This window comes from Aotus nancymaae, unplaced genomic scaffold (assembly GCF_030222135.1).
Source record: "Aotus nancymaae isolate 86718 unplaced genomic scaffold, 86718_ANA_hifiasm-v0.15.2.pri h1tg000077l, whole genome shotgun sequence".
Classification (NCBI taxonomy): Eukaryota; Metazoa; Chordata; class Mammalia; order Primates; family Aotidae; genus Aotus; species Aotus nancymaae.
In genome coordinates this window covers 8,962,316-8,982,996 of record NW_026988492.1, presented here as the reverse complement: position 1 = coordinate 8,982,996, position 20,681 = coordinate 8,962,316, and the positions used below count along the sequence as shown (strand labels likewise).

Below are 20,681 nucleotides of genomic sequence, written 5' to 3'. Positions count from 1 at the left end.
ATGCAAAAAAAATCATTAAAGAGACTGAAATGGATTTATATAATATTGAGGGGAGAAAGGACTTGAAGGAGTTTATGTGTAGAAAATCAAAAGCAGAAATGATTTTCTTTTAAAAAAATGGGTATTTGACTACATAAAAATTAAAACTTTCATACTGAAAAAAGAAAACATAAATAAAATTGCAGTACAATTTTGAAACTAAGGGAAAATATTTACAACATATATAGCAAATCATTTCTTTAAGCTATGAAGAGGCTCATATAAATTGGTCAGGAAAAGATGAACATATCAATGAAAATATTGTAATTTTCAAACTAAGAAACAAATTATCAATAAAAATATGAAAGAATAAAGTACTCAGCTTCACTAGGAATCAATTACAAGTAAACAAAAAGCAAACATTTTCTCCTATCAAATTGGCTATTTAAAAAAATGATATTCTCTGGTATCCATGAAATTGAATTGAAACTATTGGTGTTTTATTAGGCTGAGAGAAGTGTAATTGGTTCAGAGTTTTTGAAAAGCACTTAAATCATATATATCAAAAAACTTTATTGAGTCCAGGAGTTCAAGACTAGCCTGGCCAATATGGTAAAACCTCATCTCTACCAAATAATAATAATAATAGTAATTAGCCAGGCAGATTGTCACACACCTGTGGTCCCAGCTGCTTGGGAGGCTGAGGTGGGAGGATCTCTTAAGCCCAGGAGTTTGAGGGTGTAGTGAGACATAACTGTGCTGCAGCACACTAGCCTGGGTGACAGAGCAAGACTTTGTCTCAAAAAAAAACTTTTACATATTTACATATTTTTGAAAAATTGCTGAATTTAGGTAACCTATGTTAAGAAAATAGTAGAAAATATGAACAGAGATTTATGCTTAAAATATTTATCCTGACCTTTTTTTTTTTTTTTTTTAAGATGGAGTCTCACTTTGTCACCCAGGCTGGAGTGCAGTGGCACAATCTGGTCTCACTGCAACCTCCACCTCCTAGGTTCAAGCGATTCTCCTGCCTCAGCCTCCTGAGTAGCTGGGACTACAGGTGCACACAACCATCCTGGCTAATTTTTGTATTTTTTTAGTAGAGACAGGGTTTTGCCATGTAAGCCAGGCTGGTCTCAAACTCTTAACCTCAGGTAATCCACCAGCCTCGGCCTCCCAAAGTGCTGGGATTACAAATGTTAGCCACCACGCCTGGCCTATCCTGGCATGTTTTACAATTACGAACATATGGAAACAACCTAAACATCCAATAATTTTTAAATTATTTATATATTATGATATTTGTCAGAATATTATGCTGCAAATCAAATCACATTTACAAACAATATTGAGCAAAATGGGAAATGCATAAGATGTTATATTAAATAAAATGTTTGTACAGACTAATGGTAGTAAACATGCCTCGAAGAAAAGAAATGCAGTATATTAACTTAGAAGGTAAAATTTCTGCAATGAGCCTATAGTACTTCCACGATATGAAAAAATATTTTAAGATAGGGATTAACAATCTTACCCACATAACCAAAAAATGTCTTGTCACAAGTGCTAAAAGTAAATTTAAAATGTTCAAAATATTTTAAAAGGAGAATAACAGATTTGAAAAGTTAGCTAATCTGTCATGTAATAGTTTTGGTTAAAGATGTTTATTATATTCAAAAATGAGTTTTGTTCACTGAGTTAAAGTATTATTAATTTTAAATTCCCCACGAAACACAATCAATATTAAATGCCAAATAAATGTTTGTCAAGCATCTAGTTTTAACAAAATTTAGTACTTGAAGTATGAAACTAAAAAGTAGAATGATATGTACATGAATGTCAAGTATAAGTACAAATACATGAGTGTCAACTATAAGTACATGTACTTCAAGATAAGTTTATGCTCTTTCTGTTATGTATTGCAGAAGGTACTTGAAATACATTTATTGAGGTATACCCCTGAAATCTAAGTAACCTTCCAATTAATTTCTACATTTTGAAAATGTGTATATAATAATGGTATCCAAATTATACCAAATCTATTTATTATGTTTTAAATTATTTAGCATAACTTAGTGAAACTATGTTTGACATCACATAAACAGCCAGTTTCTTGTGAAGCTATTTCACTCTGCCAGCCAGTGTGATTTGGGTTGTGTCATATTATGCAGTAGCCTAAGTTTAACCAGCAGAGAAAAGTTGAGAAAAATGATCAAGAAGAGACATAGGCCTCATGTTGAATAGTATCGTATTTTTACATTACATAATCTTCACACATTAATTTGTGTCATTTGAGGAAGACAGATTAAGACATTTTCATTTTTGAGGAGTGACTTCATTGCCATAATTTCTTCTAACAACACAACTGTTTGTTTTTCAGCTGCTTCTTTGCTTTGCATTCAGGCAGATGAGCTACAAGAAGCTCTCACCTCCCACTGTGTGGTCACTAGAGGAGAAACAATTATTCGACCCAACACTGTAGAAAAAGCTACCGATATCAGGGATGCCATGGCTAAAACTTTATATGGACGTCTTTTTAGTTGGATAGTCAATTGCATTAACAGTTTGTTGAAGCATGACTCATTACCAAGGTAAAAATTTTTACAGAAACATTTTTTCCCAAATGTCAGGTGATATAAATCTATTTTCTAACTGATTGTTTTGTATAGGTCTCTTTCAAGATGTTTCTTTTTTTTTTTCAGGCCCACAATACTTTTTTATTATTATTATTTGTTAATATATGTATATTTTATTGCATTTTAGGTTCTAGGGTACATGTAAAGAACATGCAGTTTACAAACCAAGGAACAGTGATCCACTCCGCAAGATCTGGAACTTCATCATCATCCTCCTCTCCAGTAGCAAGTGGTGCTTTTCCATCCACAGATTGTTTGGACAGAGCTTCAGCCAATCTCCTTAAACTAGTCGGACTGTCTGCCCCAGGCTGGTTTAAGATGCTGGGTAGCATTTCTGTCAGCTGCTTTGTCTCAGCATGGCCTGTAAAGGTGAAAGTGTTCGCTGCCAGAGATGCCTGCACTTTAGGGTTGTTAAAGTGGATCACAGTTCCTTAGTTTGTAAACATATTCACCTCTTCAATACCATCGATATTGTTTACCCCTAATTTCTTTGAGGAGAACTGAAGTTTTTTATTATCTGCTGTGGCTGTTCTATAAACCACCTTCTTCTTTCTGCGAGCAGTTCTTTTCCCACCAATGCGCACTTGTGCCTGCAGTTTGGCAAGTTTTTCCTGGTTCATGATTGTTTCTTTCATCTTGTCAGCATGGATAAGGGGTTGCGCGGGGGACTAGGGTTGATTCTCGGGGTCTCGGGTGGACCACCTGAGATTAGAAACACACATTCGGGGCCAAGATGTTTCTAATTGATAAAATTAAATTATTAAAATGATAGTTTAGTAGATCACTTCCTAATAGTCCCACCTCATAATGCCACATAACTGTAAAATTTTTTAATTGCTGCAACATAAACTGTAGCAACATGAATAACACAATAGAAAGTGAATTTTTAAAAAGTGATATCTTACTATCAACTAATAGGTTCTTTTAATTAGAAGTTGTATCATGAAGCATATACCATTTTATGCTTGTATAAAATGTCAGCTCAGCAGTTCTTTGTATTTATTTTGAGGGTTTAAATTAAACCTTGAAGATAAAGGTAAACTTTCTTTTCATATTTTAACTCTAACTGTAACCCCATTACATCCTCACTGTAACTCCAATGAAATTTGGTTCAGAAATGCACTAGATAAATGTAGGTAATAGTAAATGGCAGAGCCAGGATGTAAGTAGTATTATCTGACTGTAAGTCTAAAGCCTTTCTTCTTAAAGATAATTATAGCTACCGTTGACTAAGTGCTCTCTATAGGCAGGGCTTGTACATAGATCCAGGTCCTTACATTTGCATCTAAAGCTTTGTTCTGTGATAAATGGCATAGTCTTTAGAATTTCGCATGTGGAAGAGCAAGATGGATGCCTACCATAAGATCACCTCCTTCACACTTGTTTACTAAGCATAAAAGACCATTATACATATTTCAAGTGTGCAATTCATTATTATTTTTCCACTAAAATACATACCACACCATAATACTATGTATAGTCAAGATATCTAAAAGCCATTAATTTTCTCCATGTTCTGTGTCTCTCAAAATTGCTTCTGTACCTCCTGGGTACCATCTATACCATTTTCCCATTTTGATGTAATGGTCAAAATGGTTTGTATGTTCTGCTGTGGTCATCTATATTACGTCAAGCATTCATATGAAAATGGAAAAAAGTCAGAGATTTTTATTTTCTGTATATTCCAGAAAATATATGCAAGATATTTAGTGATTTGGCCTCATTTTGTTAATTATCATCTGCATATTTGGCACTAAATGGAACCTACCCAGAAGGGGGGTCCACTGTAGCCTGTGTACTAAATGTACATAGACTAAATATACTAAATGGCAACTTTCTTTTCTATTCACTAATGAAAACAATCCAAATCTTAGATTTTCAGAATTTTTACAGAAAGTTTAAAAACTAAAGGGAGGCCAATTGAAATAATTTAGTTTAACTTTGTCAAGATGTACACTAAGATTTTAAACAGCACATGTTGTATGTTAAGCTTTGCCATTAACTCGTTATGGGATACTGTGCAACTTACTGCATTTGTCTGGGTCTTTCCCTCCTCAACTGTTAAATAAGGGCATTGAATGACCAGTCAGTGGTCTTAGTTGTTGGAGTATATCTTGGAGCCTTTTAAGAACATCTTGAAAACTTTCTTTTTCCTTCAGTTCAAAATAAAAAATGGATATATTTCTACATGCCCACCAAAATATTGCACACTTATGATTCCAGACCACTTGAAAGCCATGAACAGATCCTACTTTAAGAATCCCTGAACTAGATCATTTGTAAGGTCCCTCCTGGCTCTAACACTTTTTTATGCAGTGAGTTAAACATTTATCTCTGTGGGATCCTGTGGGGCAAAGAGATTGTAAAAGGATAATAATTTTGATAAAACCAGCATAAGTATTAACTAGACATCTTGGCTCATACAATAATATGGAATTATTATTCAAAATAAGAACTTTCAGAAATACTCAGATAGCTTTCCTTTTGTCCATCCCAGCACATATTTAAAGTATTCCACAGCCTGAAATTTGAATTCAGTCACTTCCTCCAAATGTAGAGCAGATCCTTCAGCTCACAGTGTGCAGTTGCTGACTGTCATTTCCAGATCACTTCCTTACATAATACTAAGTATAACCCTGGAATACCTAAATGATAAACACATAGAGAATCTTTTGTACTTTCTTTTTAAATTTACATCACAATAACTCTGCAATGTATCTATTTCTTTGGGGAGGAGTAAACCTTTTGGCCAATAGTAGAAAAAAATGTATTTGAAATACTTAATTGTGAAATAATATTTAATTATATTTTAAAGTATTTAAATGTAAAAATAAATCCCTATGTATTTATTTTTCTCCAGGTTGCCATTTGTTCTATATTTTTATAAGCAAATGATCCAAAAGCAAATAACAATTCTTTAAAATAATTAAGATCTTTTAGTAAGATTTTCAAATTATTCTCTTAAAATTAAAGACTATGCTCTTTAACAGAATTTTTGCTTTTCTGGGACAGTTTTTGATAAATATATTTTTGCTGTGCTCTAATTGCTACCCAGGTGGTTCTTGTAATTCCTGACTCACTCAAGCTTGTTCTTAGGAGAAGAAAAAGTTTCTTTTGTTTCAGTTTGTTCTATTTTCATACAAAAATCAATATCTGCCATTATCTTTATGTGCTACAGACAGAAACTATTTCAGTGAAGAAAATTTCACTCTAAGTGTATGTCCTTATAGTAGTTTCTTAGCTCAATCACTAATGACAACGCTAAGATTCCCTGTTTTCCATTACCTCTTCAGGAAATAAAATAATGTCTCTTTTATTCTTCTAGTGAGAATGGTGATGAGCTGAGCATTGGCATTCTTGATATATTTGGCTTTGAAAATTTCAAAAAAAATTCCTTTGAGCAGCTGTGCATTAACATTGCAAATGAACAAATTCAGTATTATTATAATCAACATGTGTTCGCATGGGAACAGGTAAGCCGAAGTACTTACTATAAAGATGCATGCATGTGTATATCATATGCAGACTTGTGCAAATCAAGCAGGACCTTAACAATAGATTTAAAGCCTTAAACATTTCAGAAAGATAAAGAAAAGATTTTTGTTATCTCCACATCCATAGTAAAAACAAACAAAAACAAAAAAACTGGTGTGAATTTAGTGTGACTTGATATGTGATGTTAAGTGTCCTGCATTGAAAATCGGTACACTCTTCTCCAAAACTTAGAATTCTGAGCCTTTGCAAACAAAGAAATTTCGTTTGAAAATTTAAGTAAATAAATGTGTCCTGCAGTTTTTATTTCTGTAGACTACGTAGCTGAAATTCTATTTGAAATTTCAATAACCATCTAAAACTATTAAACTTCAGAATTCCAGTAGCTAGGCAACAGAACATAAGATAATGGGTTCGATGCAAATGCCATGAAACGATAATTTTGTCAAGGTACAATGTGTAATTTATGAATCACCTTCAAAAAAATATTCCTCTTTAGAGAAAAATGAGAGACTTACTTGAATCACATTTGACAAACTGTAATACTAAGAATATTTAAATTATTTTATTAAGTCTAAAAGAGTCATATTTAATATCATCCAGTATGTCATTTGTCTCCTTCAAATAATATTATATTGTTTTGCATTTAAATTAGAGGTACATGAACTTCATTTTGTTCAAAATATTTAGGCTTCTTAAAAATTTATTTTGGAATTACATTTTGAAAACAGTGGTCACAAAATAAAACATTTAGATTTTGACATTTTTTAAGCCAACAAAAGACATAAATTTAAGACCTTATGTAGTTGTCAGCTCTCTTTTATCTATTACAGGATGTTCCATCAGATATTCATTCCCTCTTCCTCTCTCCCTCTTCTTGTCTCCTTCTCTACCCCTCTCCATTGGTGCCTTCCCATAGCCTAGATATGTGAAGAAATCTCTATAAAATCTTAAAAGCAAACAAAATAAAAAACAAAGCCCTTTTCCACTCTGCTTACCTCTGTAGCATGGTCCTCTCTCTTCCTCTCACAGCCAAGCTCCTTGAAAGCATATTCAGCACTCACTGCATTGCATGTCTTCCTTCCTCATCTGGTACACTGAGTCTGCAGTATCTGGCTCTGACCTCCCCGACTCCCCTGGAATGGCCCTTCCTTGTCTCATCATCCTAGTTCATTTTTGTCTTTCTCACTAGGCTGTAAACTCCTTTAGGTCATATACTGTGTCTTAATTTTTTTGTCTTTTTGGAGGCTGACATGTAGCAAGTGCTCAATAAGTATTAATTAAACTAATGTCACCTTACTTTAATGCTTCACAATACTCACAACATCCATTTAAACCAGAGAACAAAACAAGTAAAACATTTTTGGTTTGGACTCTGATACGATCTATCAAAATTGCCGACTTTATGGGACCAGCTGCATCCCCAGGCATTGCCCATCTGATGAATTACTGACTTGCATTGGTAGATCTCTGTTGTTCTTTTGATGATTGGGTAGACTCTGGTTTTAGCCTTAACCAAGGTACAGATATTTCAGTAATTATTGCTTTTCACTTTTTATAAAATGTTAGTTTATAAATCGATTTTTTAAAATTGAGATAGAATCTCACTCTGTCACCCAGGCTAGAGTGCAGTGAGGCAATGTCAGCTGACTGCAGCCTCTACCTCCCAGACTCAAGCAATCCTCCTGCCTCAGCCTCTCAAGTAGCTGGGACCACAGGCATGCACCACCACACCTGGCTAATTTTTGCATTTTTTCCTGGAGACGGGGTTTCACCATGTAGGCCAGGCTGGTCTTGAACACCTAGGTTCAAGCCATCTACCTGTCTCAGCCTCCCAAAGTTCTGGGATTACAGGTGTGAGCCACCAAGCCCAGCCTACAAGTTGCTTTGATTGCTAGCCTTGAATTTCATTCATGATTCCAATGCTATTAATTCCTTTGTCTATGGCTTGTTACAAAAATTATTCTGTAAAGCCCTTTAAGATAACCTTGAGAAGATTTCAAAACAAAAGAACTCAGAATTTCCCCCAACAAAATAAAAAATTCAACTAGAATCCAGAATTATACAAAGCACTTTGAGGAATTAAAACAGTTTCCAGTCCTTCAGGTGCCTAGAGTAACTACCTAGAATTTCTGCTTCATAATCTTATGAACCAAACATTGGCCCCTGAGTACAATAAGATTGATTAATGTGTTATCCAGGAGATACAGAATTAGTCAATGACTCTCTTGATTTTAACACATGAGTGTACTTGTTTTTTCTTTCTAACTGTACTGTGAAGGCTGAAAATATAACTGAGAAAAGCTAACTAACTATATGTATTAGCTATCACAGACAAAGAGCACACTTACACTAATTTCCATAAATGAAAAACTGCTATTAAACCATGAATTAAAGTCATGGTCTACATTTTTTGGTGGAGTATAATCACAGATTTGACCTAACTGAGAGCTCCTTAGTTTAATAGAGCCGTTATTGCCTATCAGAAAGAAATAGTGTTCTCACTTTCATGAGTCGTACAAATGATCAGGCCAGATCTCAGCACAAGCCTTGGGCAGCACCTTTACGGATGAATCACTTCTTTTCCCGCTTAAACCAATAAACATTATTTTTATTGACAGTTTACAACATTGGAACATAAATAATGGTCTGCTGAAAGTGTTTTCCTATTTAGTCTAATTTCAGTGTATTTGTAATAGACAATGGGACACTCCAGCAAAGCTGTTAACAAAGGTATTTTGAATATCATTCATCCAGTATCATGACATACTGGATGATATTAAATATCATTTCCCCATTGCCTTCCATTTAAAAAAGATCAATAAATCACAGTAAAGTATTTTTCATGAAAGAATTTATAATGGTGACCTAATCTATAGCATGCAGAGTAGATAGTTTTATGCTTCCTGGAATTATTTCCAACTGTTTGTATTACTTTTGAAACATTTTCCTATATCCAGGAATCTCTATTATCCACTCACTGGTAGCTATACCACCTTTCTCTTCATAACCTACTTTCCTATGGACATTTACTGTATGCCTCAGAATCTCTTAATAACAACCTGGAGCATCCGATTTGTATCCCTTTATTTTCCTTATTATTTAGATATTTAGAATGTTAAGAGAGCTTGTGTATAGAAGCATTACTTTTCTATGTGTAAAATACGTAGCTCTTAAAATTTTTCTGGAGTTTGATATTTCATGGTATTTGAAGCTTTTACAGTTTCCCAGAACTGGGAGAACAAGAATTCGCATTTTTACAGGATATGTATTATCACTGTTTTTCAGAATTTTTGAAAAATAGTTATTTCATCAAAGTGTTATTAAAAATATGTGTATATAGAAAGAGAAAGAATGAAAAATCAAACATGGTAAAGCATTAACAGTTGTGGAATAGCCACCATGTAAAGGTACATGGGAGTTCCTTGTACTATTTTTAAATTTTTCTGTAAGTTTTAAATTATTTCAAAATGAAAAGTGGCAAAAGTTTTTTTTTCACTCTAATAAACATAAACATAGTTCATCCAAGTTCTGGTAGCACTCTTACAGAAATCTTAGATTTTCAACCTTTATAATTTTTGTTTGAAAATGGAGGATTTTTGTCAATGGTTAGAGTAAGTAACCTCTCACTGGTTTCTTTCCACCCTGGGTAATGTTTTCATGAATATGCACACCATTTGAGGAGTGGTGAGTAGGAGCCATTATTGCCTATCATAATTTAATGATAATCTAATAATTAGCAATCTAATAGATTAATAAAGTAATCCCCTATGCAGAAGAAAAAGGAGCTCTTATTTAGCAGTCCCCTAAAATACAGACTTCGGGGACTATGTGTCCATGTAGCTTCTTTCCTCCTGCAGACATTCTGTCCGCAGTCTTAACCACATTTATTCATTGAGTTTCAAAACATATCCAAGCAGTTGTGCATTCTGAAATATTAGAACTAGAAGAACCTAAATAGATTATCTATATTTCATTGATTAAAATGACTCCTTCCCCTCAACTGTGATTTGCCCAAGGTTATAGAACAATGAAACAAAACCAGGACCAAAGTAAGGGGCTTCTGACAGCTCTCTATGATTTTTCTCATGAACAAACAAATAAGCAAGGACAGGGATCTAGTAAAGTAATCTCTTATGCAGAAGAAAAAGGTGCTCTTTCCTTCTTTTCTTTCTTTCTAAATAAATAAGCGCTCCTTTTTCTTCTGCATAGGGGATTACTTTATTAATCTATTAGATTGCTAATGATTAGATTGTCATTAAATTATAAATTATTATTTATTTAATTATTAGATTATTTCTATTAGATTAGGAAGGAGGAAGGAAAAGAAGCATAGGTTAGTCTTAACATGAAAAGCCAAGGAGAATCAACATAAGGCAGGATAAAAGAAGACAGGAGATCCCGAGGGGCACTGAGGCTGGCAGCAGAGGCTGGCAGGGACTGTGACAAGGGAAGACCCCTCACAGGAAGGAATTAGAACTAGAAGGTGGAACAACTGAAAAGGAGAATACAGCCACAAACAAAGAAATCTCAGACGTGACTTCAGGGTTGGAGTGGAAAGACAGAGAGCATTTTTGTCATGCCCTAAAAAAAAGAAATAATCAGTGCAGTGGCTCACACCTGTAATCCCAGGACTTTGGGAGGCCAAGGAGGATGAATCACCTGAGGTCAGGAGTTCCAGACCAGCCTGGTCAATATAGTGAAACCCCATCTCTACAAAAAATACAAAATTAGCCAGGTATGGTTGCAGGCATCTAGAACCCCAGCTACTTGGGAGGCTGAGGCAGGAGAATCACTTGAACCCAGGACCCGGTGGTTGCAGTGAGCCGAGTTTGGGTCCACTTCATTCCAGCCTGGGTGAAAGAGCAAAACTCCATCTCAATAAAATAAAATAAAATAAAATATCAGAGACTCTATCTTTTTTATCTTTAATTCTATTTTCCCCAGCCCCACCTACCCCTAATCACACACAGAGTAGGCACTTCATGAATGTTTGAGGAATTTGAGTATATCATATCCTCTGTAGTGATCTGTACCAAGACAGTACCACAAACTCAGGTGAATTGCCAGTGCCATCTCATGAAATAAATCTCATTCTTCCTTCCATGACCTAAAATGGGTAGGACCATAAAAAAGCAGACTAAACTTATAAAGGAGATACTGTTTTATGACCTGATAACAAGAAACAGGAGAATATTGAGGTTCATATATACTATATACCAGCTGTTAACATTTCCCCAGATTCTGAAATATCTACAACTGTGGAGCAGTGTCAAATGATGAACTCGTCTACCTGAGAGGGCTATGACATTGTTCCCCAAGTGTAAGTTCTGTAAAAGAACTAAGTGTGCCCCATCACTGTATACTAGCCTTTTATAAAAGAAAGATGTCTGAGCCAGAGTCCTCAAATCACTTCAATTGGTGACTTTGGAAGAATCTTCTTAAAATTTAAGGCTTGGATAAAACTATCAGAAGGTAGTAGAAAGTGTTCTTCTATAGTAAAATGATGAGGTGGTGTTTGTGGGGGAGTAGGTAGAAGACTGTTCCAGAACCTGTCTGTTCTTTACTTAATGATGTAGTCTGCATACTTTGGGAGTGTTCGTCTACTGCTATCCAGGTTGGTGTTAAGAAATAAAAACACACTAAGTACAGACTGGCCAGGCACGGTGGCTCACGCCTGTAATCCCAGCACTTTGGGAGGCCAAGGTGGGTGGGATCACTTGAGGCTAGGACTTTGAGACCAGCCTGGCCAACATGGAGAAACTCCGTCTCTACTAAAAATACAAAAATTAGCGGGGCATGGTGGCACGCATCTGTACCCAGCTACTCAGGAGGCTATGCCATGAGAATCACTTGAACCCAGGAGGCAGAGGTTACAGTGACCAGAAATCATACGACTGCACTCCAGCCTGGACCACAGAGTGAGACTCCATCTCAAAAAAAAAAAAAAAAAAGAAAGCCCACACAGTAAGTACAGGTTGATTGGTCTGGTGTGTACTAATATAGGTAATAAGACTATAAACAAATAAAATCATTCATTATTGATTCTTAAAGATTTAGATAGTACATGGAAGGGCAATAAATATTTGTTTATGTGTGCTAAAATTATTTGCGAACTAGAACTATAGGTTATTCTGTATTTTAAATTATTCTGGACCTGGATAATTTCAGAACTTCAACTAAGGAAACAAAGAATTGAAATAGTTCACCATTATTCTAGTTCATCTTCCCAACTAATGCTACCTCACCTAGGTCTTCCAACTGTATTTTTTATTATTAGATATCTGACTTCTCACAGTGTTCTAGAATTTTGTTAAAAGTCGAATTGTAAGAAACACTTGAAGACTGTAGCTTGTCATATCTCAGGAAACTTCTCATAAGATTATGTTATGATAATATCGTCATCATGATGATACAAGGAAAAATTTGCAAGCTTGGGGCATACATTTTTCTTCAAAATTACATTGCTCATATTATTGAAAGGCGAGAGAAGTCTTACTTCATATGCCACAAAGAGGCAATGCAAGAGCAATAGAAGCAGTGTGAGCAAGCTGACAAGGAAGGGGTCTAGACTCATGGGCAAGGATGGCAGAAACCACAGCTGATACTGCGACTGCTCCTGCCAAGCCAGTCCACTGAAATCAACACTCAAGAGGATGATTTCTTCAGGAAAGTCACTCAAACGCCAGTTTCATGAATGAATTCCTGTGAAATGTAGTCACACAAACAACAGGATACAAAGAAGCAAATGGGAAAGAGACCAGGGAACAAACATCAACCTGACACCAACGATGTTTTCAAGAAAGTCCTGGAGCCTTTCCTTTCATTTAACTGTCCGATTGCTAGCTTCACAAATCTTCAGCAACATCACAACAACTGATGCTATAAGAAAGCCTCTGAGTCCAAAAAATGTCATGTTTCTTATTATCTGGTTTCAAAACAATAATACGCCTAATAATAGCCAACAGACATTAAGTATATAGTATGTGCTAAGCATGTATCTACTTTATTTTCCCCAAAATCTATCCTCTTAAGAAAATATTTAAGCAAAGAAATGCAATTACAACAACAGGCTACCATTTCCCCCATCAAAAATAGATTAAAAATATTTAATGAAAATATTCATTGCTGGTGAGGATGCAGCAAGTTAGGAGTGTTTATGATTAGAGTGCAGTTTCTGCAAGCTTTCAAAAAATCCATCTATAATCGGGCATGGTGATTCATGTCTGTAATCCCAGCACTTTGGGAGGCCAAAGTCAGGGCACGGTTGAGGGGATCATTTGAAGTCAAGAATTTGAGACCAGCCTAGCCAACATGGAGAAACTCAACTATACTAAAAATACAAAAATTAGCCGGGTGTGGTAGTGCATGCCTGTAATCCCAGCTACTCTAGAAGCTGAGGCAAGAGAATCAATTGAACCCCAGAGGCAGAGGTTGCAGTGAGCTGAGATCGTGCCGCTGCACTCCAGGCTGGGCAACAGACTGTCTCAAAAAAAAAAAAAATCAATCTACAAGCATGTTTCCGGAGCCTGTATATGTGATCATCTAATCTATTTTAAGATATAATAGAAAACACAGAAAAACTTGATGCACAAACAGGTACCCCAGAGCACTATGTAAAATAATGTAAATCATGGTAGAGTGCATGAGAGTGACCAGTTAAGGAAGGGAAATTGCTGAATTAGAAAGATGAAGGAAGATGTCTCTGAAGAGGTGAGACCTGAATGATGAAAGTGAACCTTCATTGTGTTATTAATGTGTACTGAGTAATCTGTGCATACATTTGCACCTGATTTACCAGCCATGTGGACACTTGCAGCCTCTCTCAGCCCATGGTGACCACCCTTCCATGCTGTGCAAGTCTGAGATGTTCTGAGGGCTCAATGTAGTCATCTCGCATCTCTCCTTGAATGGCCCTTTGGCCGTAAACATTTAAGCTTGTTGTTTAGGCCATAGCTGGAGAGGTACACATTTGTATGGGTTTTCCTGCCACTGTGCCGTTTCATGACCTGACTCAAAATTCAATGCAAAACAAGGGAGAGACTAGGCACAGTGGCTCATGCCTGTAATCCCAGCACTTTGGGAGGCTGAGGCAGGAGAATCACCTGAGGTCAGGAATTCAAGACCAGCCTTGGCAACATGGTGAAACCCTGTCTCTACTAAAAATACAAAAATTAGCCGGGCATGGTGGCAGATGCTTGTAATCCCAGCTACTTGAGAGGCTGAGATAGGGGAAATTACTTGAACCCGGGAGGTGGAGGTTGCAGTGAGCTGAAATCACACCACTGTACTCCAGCCTGGGTGACAGAGTCAGATTTTGTCTCAATAAAAAAGAAAGAATAAAAGAAAAACAAGGGAGAACTTTACCCAGGTGTGGGATTTCCTAATATCTAAGTCTTCTGATTTTCTTGAAGAAAATGTATATAAAATGATTATTCATCTGTTTTCAAAAGGGAACTCAGACAGTCTGAAGAGAGTGGAAATTATTTGGCTAAGCACTTCAGCTTTAATACAGTTAATAACTGCTTGCCTTCTGCTTTCAATGTATTTTTAATGTACAGGGAGGACAGAGCAGAGGACTTTCTGAAGAGATAGGAGCTTTGTTTCTCCACATATGCTTGAAAACAACTAAGCACTTTGGAATCATAACTGCTATAAAATACATAATTATTTTAGGCATTATAATTTTGCTGTATTTTATAAATTCCAAGTAATAGCATTTTTTTCTTCCTTGGTTTACCTGAAGTCCCTAATACTAACAAGTGTCTTGAAGGGGAGCCCATTGTTTTCCACGCCACTCATCTCTGCTCTGTATGACCCGCCACAAAAACAGTCAGTGGATTTTGACACAGGCAAATAGAAATGACGAATGCATTAGTTTAGACTTTAACCTCGTGTACTTTCTATATAAAACAGACAAAAGTTGTTTTGAACTTTGCAGTTGCCATTTAAACTATAATATGCTGTCAGCTTGATGTGTCTAACAGTAAAATAATTCTAGGTCTACTCATTTCTCCCAAGGTTACCTTCAAATACAAAAGCTGTGAAACTTCAAGTCATTGTTTCATTTTCTTATACTGGATAAGATAAATGTCTTTCAGGTTCTCCACCTTTAAGACCATCTACTATGCCTCATTTTTATGCATTAGATTTCATTTTATTTAAAAATATACACTTATTTTTCCTGGTGACATCTTTGAAATGAAATTTCAGCTTCATAAGGCCCCTACCATAGTGATTAAAAGTTCTGATTTATCAAAATGTCCCACCTACCACTGGCTACATTGCAGATGTTCCCAGAATTTTTCTTTCTCTTCACTATTGTAGTACATTATACATCATAGTTATCCATTGTATGTTACTTTGCATTATTACTCAAATTATATTTTAAATCTGTGGGGGACCAGGAGCTCGTTTGAAACTTCTCTGTCACTCAGTGCCTTAGGTATTCAATCAATATATTTAATGAATTAAAGAATATATTAAAATAACAATGAAAATGGTCTGTAATTTAAACATGGGAATGGCACAGAGTGTTCCACCTGAGTCAGTGATTGCTTCATACACTTACCCAGGAATGGATGCTTATCACTTGAGAAGCGGTGACTCCCCCACATGCAAGCGTGGCTGCATGTCATAGTTCAGAGGCCACATGTGTATTCTCTTTGACAGACTTCAGCACTGGGCTGGGGACAGTGTGAAGGCAGAGTCATAGAAGCAAACTGGGCACAAGCCTTCATGCCCCTTTTGTTAAGTAGAGGTTTTGTTTTGAGGTACCTATGCTGAGCTCGTACCTCAACCCTACAGTAATTATCTGTACTTCATTGCTTCTATTTTACACATCTTACATTACACTATACTCAATAGTAAATCGTTATTAATATACCATATATTTTTACTTTGTGAAATGGGGTTTGTTTCCCCCACTTAATAGATTAGAAATGGACTTTTATAGAGTGCAGAAATTCCAAAGGCTTATGTGGCTAGTTAAGTGGCAGAGCCCAGAGATGAACCTATGTGTCCTTCGTTCTGAATCCACTGGTTGTTTCTATAACCCTCTGCTATCTAGTAACTATGCAAATGTCTGGAATTATGATTGAAAAGTTATATAAATGTGCTTGAGAGATTCAGCTGGGGAAGTATAACTTTAAGATATATCTAGTTAAATATTCTGTAAAGTCTGGAACATAATTTTGTTAATTCTCATTAACAACATATTTTCCTACATCTTGAAAACTTAAGATGTCCATAATTTAGTATGGAGACTAGAGGTCCTTTTATTACTACCCTGAGTATAATCAGTTCTGACATTAAGGAACAAGCAGCTCTGTGGAGAGAAAAATAAAATGGTACTGTCAGTTTAAGAACAAGGTCAGGCCAGACTCAGCGGTTCATGCCTGTAATCCCAGCACTTTGATAGGCCGAGGCGGCAGATCACTTGAGGTCAGGAGTTCAAGACCAGCCTGGCCAACATGGTGAAACCCCATCTCTACTAAAAATATAAAAATTAGCCGAGCGTGGTGGTGGGCACCTGTAATCCTAGCTACTCGGGAAGCTGAGGCAGGAGAATTGTTTCGACCTGAGAGGCAGAGGTTGCAATGAACTGAGATTGCGCCATTGTACTCTAGCCTGGGTAACAGAGTGAGATTCCATCTTAAAAAAAAAAAAAAAAGCAAGGTCAAAGGCAAAGGGAGTAGTTTATTTTAATATGTGTAAAGTAAAATTTTAGGTAATTACTAACAAGCTATATATTATTCACAGTTTTAAGTGGTTTTGTCTGTATCATGACCTATTATAGAATGAATACCTAAATGAAGATGTGGATGCTAGAGTTATTGAATACGAGGATAACCGGCCCCTTTTAGATATGTTTCTGCAAAAGCCAATGGGTTTACTTTCCCTACTTGATGAAGAAAGTAGATTTCCCAAGGCCACTGACCAGACTCTTGTAGGTGAGTTTTCAGTCCAGTGTGTCTGCATGGTTTTATGAATACAGTCATGTCATTCTGAATGATTTTTTAAGTGGCTTTAAATTATCTGGGAGAAAATTGCTGTCACAAAGCCTGCATATTTGACTTTAAAGAAGAGCCTTTGGATTTTATACCTGGACCAGTGCATGTTTATGATAGGGTAAAATATTTAGTGATAAATTAAGCAAGTTTAAATATTGGACTTCTTATTTTATGGTGAAGCCCAACCATAGAATTATAGATTATAAATGACCCTAGAAATTTTCCAGCCCAAAATTAGAAATTGGTGAGCAAGGCAGAAGGACAGCTCTGGAATTGAAAAGAGATAGTTAACAGGTAGGAAATAAATTAATCTGTGATGGCCTGTTCTATTCATTTATTTAATAGAGGCAAATCACTTCAAATACCTTAATAACCTCTATGTTACAGCACATTAATAAATGTTCATGATAATAATCCTAAATCATCAAAGTAAGATTAAATGTTTTCATTTTTTGTGTTTGAGAAGGCGAAGATATGTATAATGCATTTTTTAAAATCACCATCCAAGCTGGTTAAAATGAAAATATTTTACTCCTTAAATGAAAAAAGAAAAAAACTTTAGATTTTTCAGATATCTGAAAAAATTGTTTTTAAATGTGGAGCATCATATTCCCTGATAATAGGAGATATTTTTTCTGTGTAAAAAATACTTGCAGAAAATGTGGATTCACATCTTTCTGTCATTTACTTTTCTGACATGCAGAGCCTGTTTCTTACCATTAGACCTGTGATGTTCCTTCCTTCTGACCCACTGATTGGCTTAATCTCTCCTCTAATGGAACAACACTAGCTGGAAAAGAAATTGACCCCAAAGTGGTGGGGAAAATCATTTCATAGCAGTCACTTTATCAAATGATCCTTCTAGAACAAGTTCTTTGACGGTAGTAAAATTGTTATAGAAATTCAGCTGCCTTTAAGATAATGTTGTATTCTCATGTAATCAGTAATAATTTATAGCTCTGCAAGTAGAAAGAAGAGCGAAAACAACAGATTTTTAGGCTCACGGCTTAGCATCAAACTGTGCTTTACAAACCTCTTCCGTCAGTCTCAAGCAGTTCCCTTCCTCTGTACTAGTGGTTCTCAAAATGTGGTCCCCCACCAGGAACATCAGCATCACCTGAGAACTTGTTAGAAATGCAAATTCTTGGATCCCACACCAAACCTACTGAGTCAGAAATTCTGGTGTTGGAGCCCAGCAACCCGTGTTATAACAAACCTTCAGCCGAGTGCAGTGGCCCAGACCTGTAATCCCAGCACTTTGGGAGGCCAAGGCAGGTGGATCACCTGAGGTCAGGAGTTTGAGATCAGCCTGGCCAACATAGCAAAACTTCATCTCTACTTAAAAAATAGAAAAAATTAGCTGGGTATGATGTCGGGTGCCCAGCTACTCAAGAGGCTAAGGCAGGAGAATTGCTTGAACCTAGGAGGCAGAGATTGCAGTAAGCCAAGATCGTGCCACTGCACTAGCCTGGGCAACGAGAGCAAAACTCCATCTCAAACAAAAACAAAAACAGAAAAACCCTTGAGGTGACTCTGATGCATGCCATGGCTTGAGGACTAATGGCCTAAATCATAAGGTAATGGTAGAAATTAACGGTCTTGAGTTTTACTTTACCATATTTAGTTCTATTCCAAATCTGTATATATTAGCTATGTGAAATTTTCTGTCTTTGTTCACTGCACCTTGTCCTTTTTATGGTAAATGATTCTTACAATATTTTTTGAGGATCTCATATGTGCTTGATATTTGAGTTCAGTGTTTTTCTACAGAAAAATTTGAAGGTAACCTGAAATCACAATACTTCTGGAGACCCAAAAGAATGGAACTTAGTTTTGGAATTCACCATTATGCAGGAAAGGTAAGAACTCTTAAGAATTACAACTGGGTTTCTCCTTAGCCTTTTAATGAATAATAGAATGGACATCAAAATGACAGCCCAAAATATTTATAAACGATGATAATGTCAAAACTGTCTGTTTCTGCCCCCACTGGCCCTAATTCTGCCCTCTGATGTCCTGTAATCCATCCTGTCCTTTGCCAGCTATGGACACATATGGAGGCCACACGCACACCAAGACATGCACTTCTAGTCTCTATGCTGAAGAAGCTAAAAGAAAAGTCCTTCTCTTAGTTTAACAATCATAAAGTTATAGTTTTTCTAGAGGAATTATTTTTAAGCAACTTTAAAAAAACAAGAAGGAAAAGACACAAGACTGAAAGAATCCTTAGGTGAGATTAGTTGGCAATGGTTACCTATTTTTTTTCCTTCTTTTAACAATGCCTGAGGACCTTTGCCTTTTTCAGACTTTAGATGATTCTCTCTACTGCACTCTTTGTTCTTCCTCCCTTTCAAGAAGAGAAGGTGCCAGGCTGGTGGTATAGTCAGATAACTGAGCTAAGCCAGGTGGATGGATTATGATGTAGTTAAAGAAATGTCTCTACATTGACAGAAACACATTCCCACACCAGAGTGAACCTCAGATATGTTGTCCTAGACCCAGAGGATGCTTCCTTTCCTTCCTTCTGCAGAGAATGACAGTCACAATGATGTCATAAATATGGGAGGACAAAAAGGATATTCAAGTCAAGAAAGAATGTATCAAATGAGAAATATATAAAAATAAGATTACATAGAACTTTAAGCATTTTAGAGTGCTTGGCAACCTCCGTATGTCTGTCAACATTCCACTGACTTCCATCATTTTAAAAGTATACCTTAAATCATTACAGTTATATCCTAATGATTCTTAGCATGTCATCTTCCAAATAAAGCCTGTTTTAAACATCCATTAAGAATTGCATGCACCTGTAGTCCCAGCTACTTGGGAGGCTGAGACTGGAGAATTGCTTGAACCCGGGTGGCAGAGGTTGCAGTGAGCTGAGATCATGCCACTGCACTCCAGCCTGGGCAACAGAGAAAGACTCTATCTCAAAAAAAAAAGAATTGCCCATGATCATTTTATCTAGTTGTTTTTAACAATTAGATTTTAACAATCTATTAGTGTGATTGGGCTGCCATAGCAAAAATATCACAAGCTGCATGGCTTAAACAACAGAAATTTATTTTTTACAGCTTTGGAGGCTGACAGTTCAAGGTGCTCTTAGCAGGGTTAGCATATAGGAGGCCTCTTCCTGGCTTGAAGATGGCTGCCTTCTCAAGGTGTCCTCACATGGCCTTTGCTATGTGAGCACAGGGAGTGGGGAGAGATATCCCTAGTTACTCTTCCTGCTCTTGTAGGAACACAAGTCATATTGGAGTAGGGTCCTACTCTGATACCTTATTTAGCATTAATTACCTCCATAAAGGCCCTGTCTCCAAATATAGTCACAGTGAAAGTTTACATCTTCAACATCTGAATTTGGAAGAGCACAATTTGACCCATAACGAATACTATACTGACTCATTCCACAAAAATCTTTGGATTACACTGATCTATAAAAAGTCATAAAATTTGCCAAGCATAGTGGCTCAGGCCTGTAACCCAAGCACTTTGGGAGGCCGAGGTGGGAGGATTACTGGAGCTTAGGAGTTCAAGACCAGCCTGGGTAACATAGCAA

At 36.3% G+C, this 20,681-nt stretch overlaps 1 protein-coding gene and 1 pseudogene across 11 annotated transcripts in view; one reads left to right on the top strand and one right to left on the bottom strand.

Moving 5' to 3' along the window:
* Positions 1-20,681, top strand: part of MYO3A (myosin IIIA) — a 234,307-nt gene that overhangs the window by 148,814 nt on the left and 64,812 nt on the right. For all 11 annotated transcript variants that reach the window (XR_002477556.2, XR_002477552.2, XM_012450143.3 and 8 more), the window contains 4 exons: positions 2,363-2,573; positions 5,944-6,091; positions 16,909-17,062; positions 18,893-18,981. Coding sequence is in view for 9 of the 11 variants with exons in the window: in XM_012450143.3 (XP_012305566.3) it covers positions 2,363-2,573; positions 5,944-6,091; positions 16,909-17,062; positions 18,893-18,981 (602 nt within the window). In the remaining 2 variants the exon portion in view is untranslated. The remainder of the gene's footprint in view (positions 1-2,362; positions 2,574-5,943; positions 6,092-16,908; positions 17,063-18,892; positions 18,982-20,681) is intronic.
* On the bottom strand, positions 2,732-3,253 carry LOC105715737 (transcription factor BTF3-like; annotated as a pseudogene).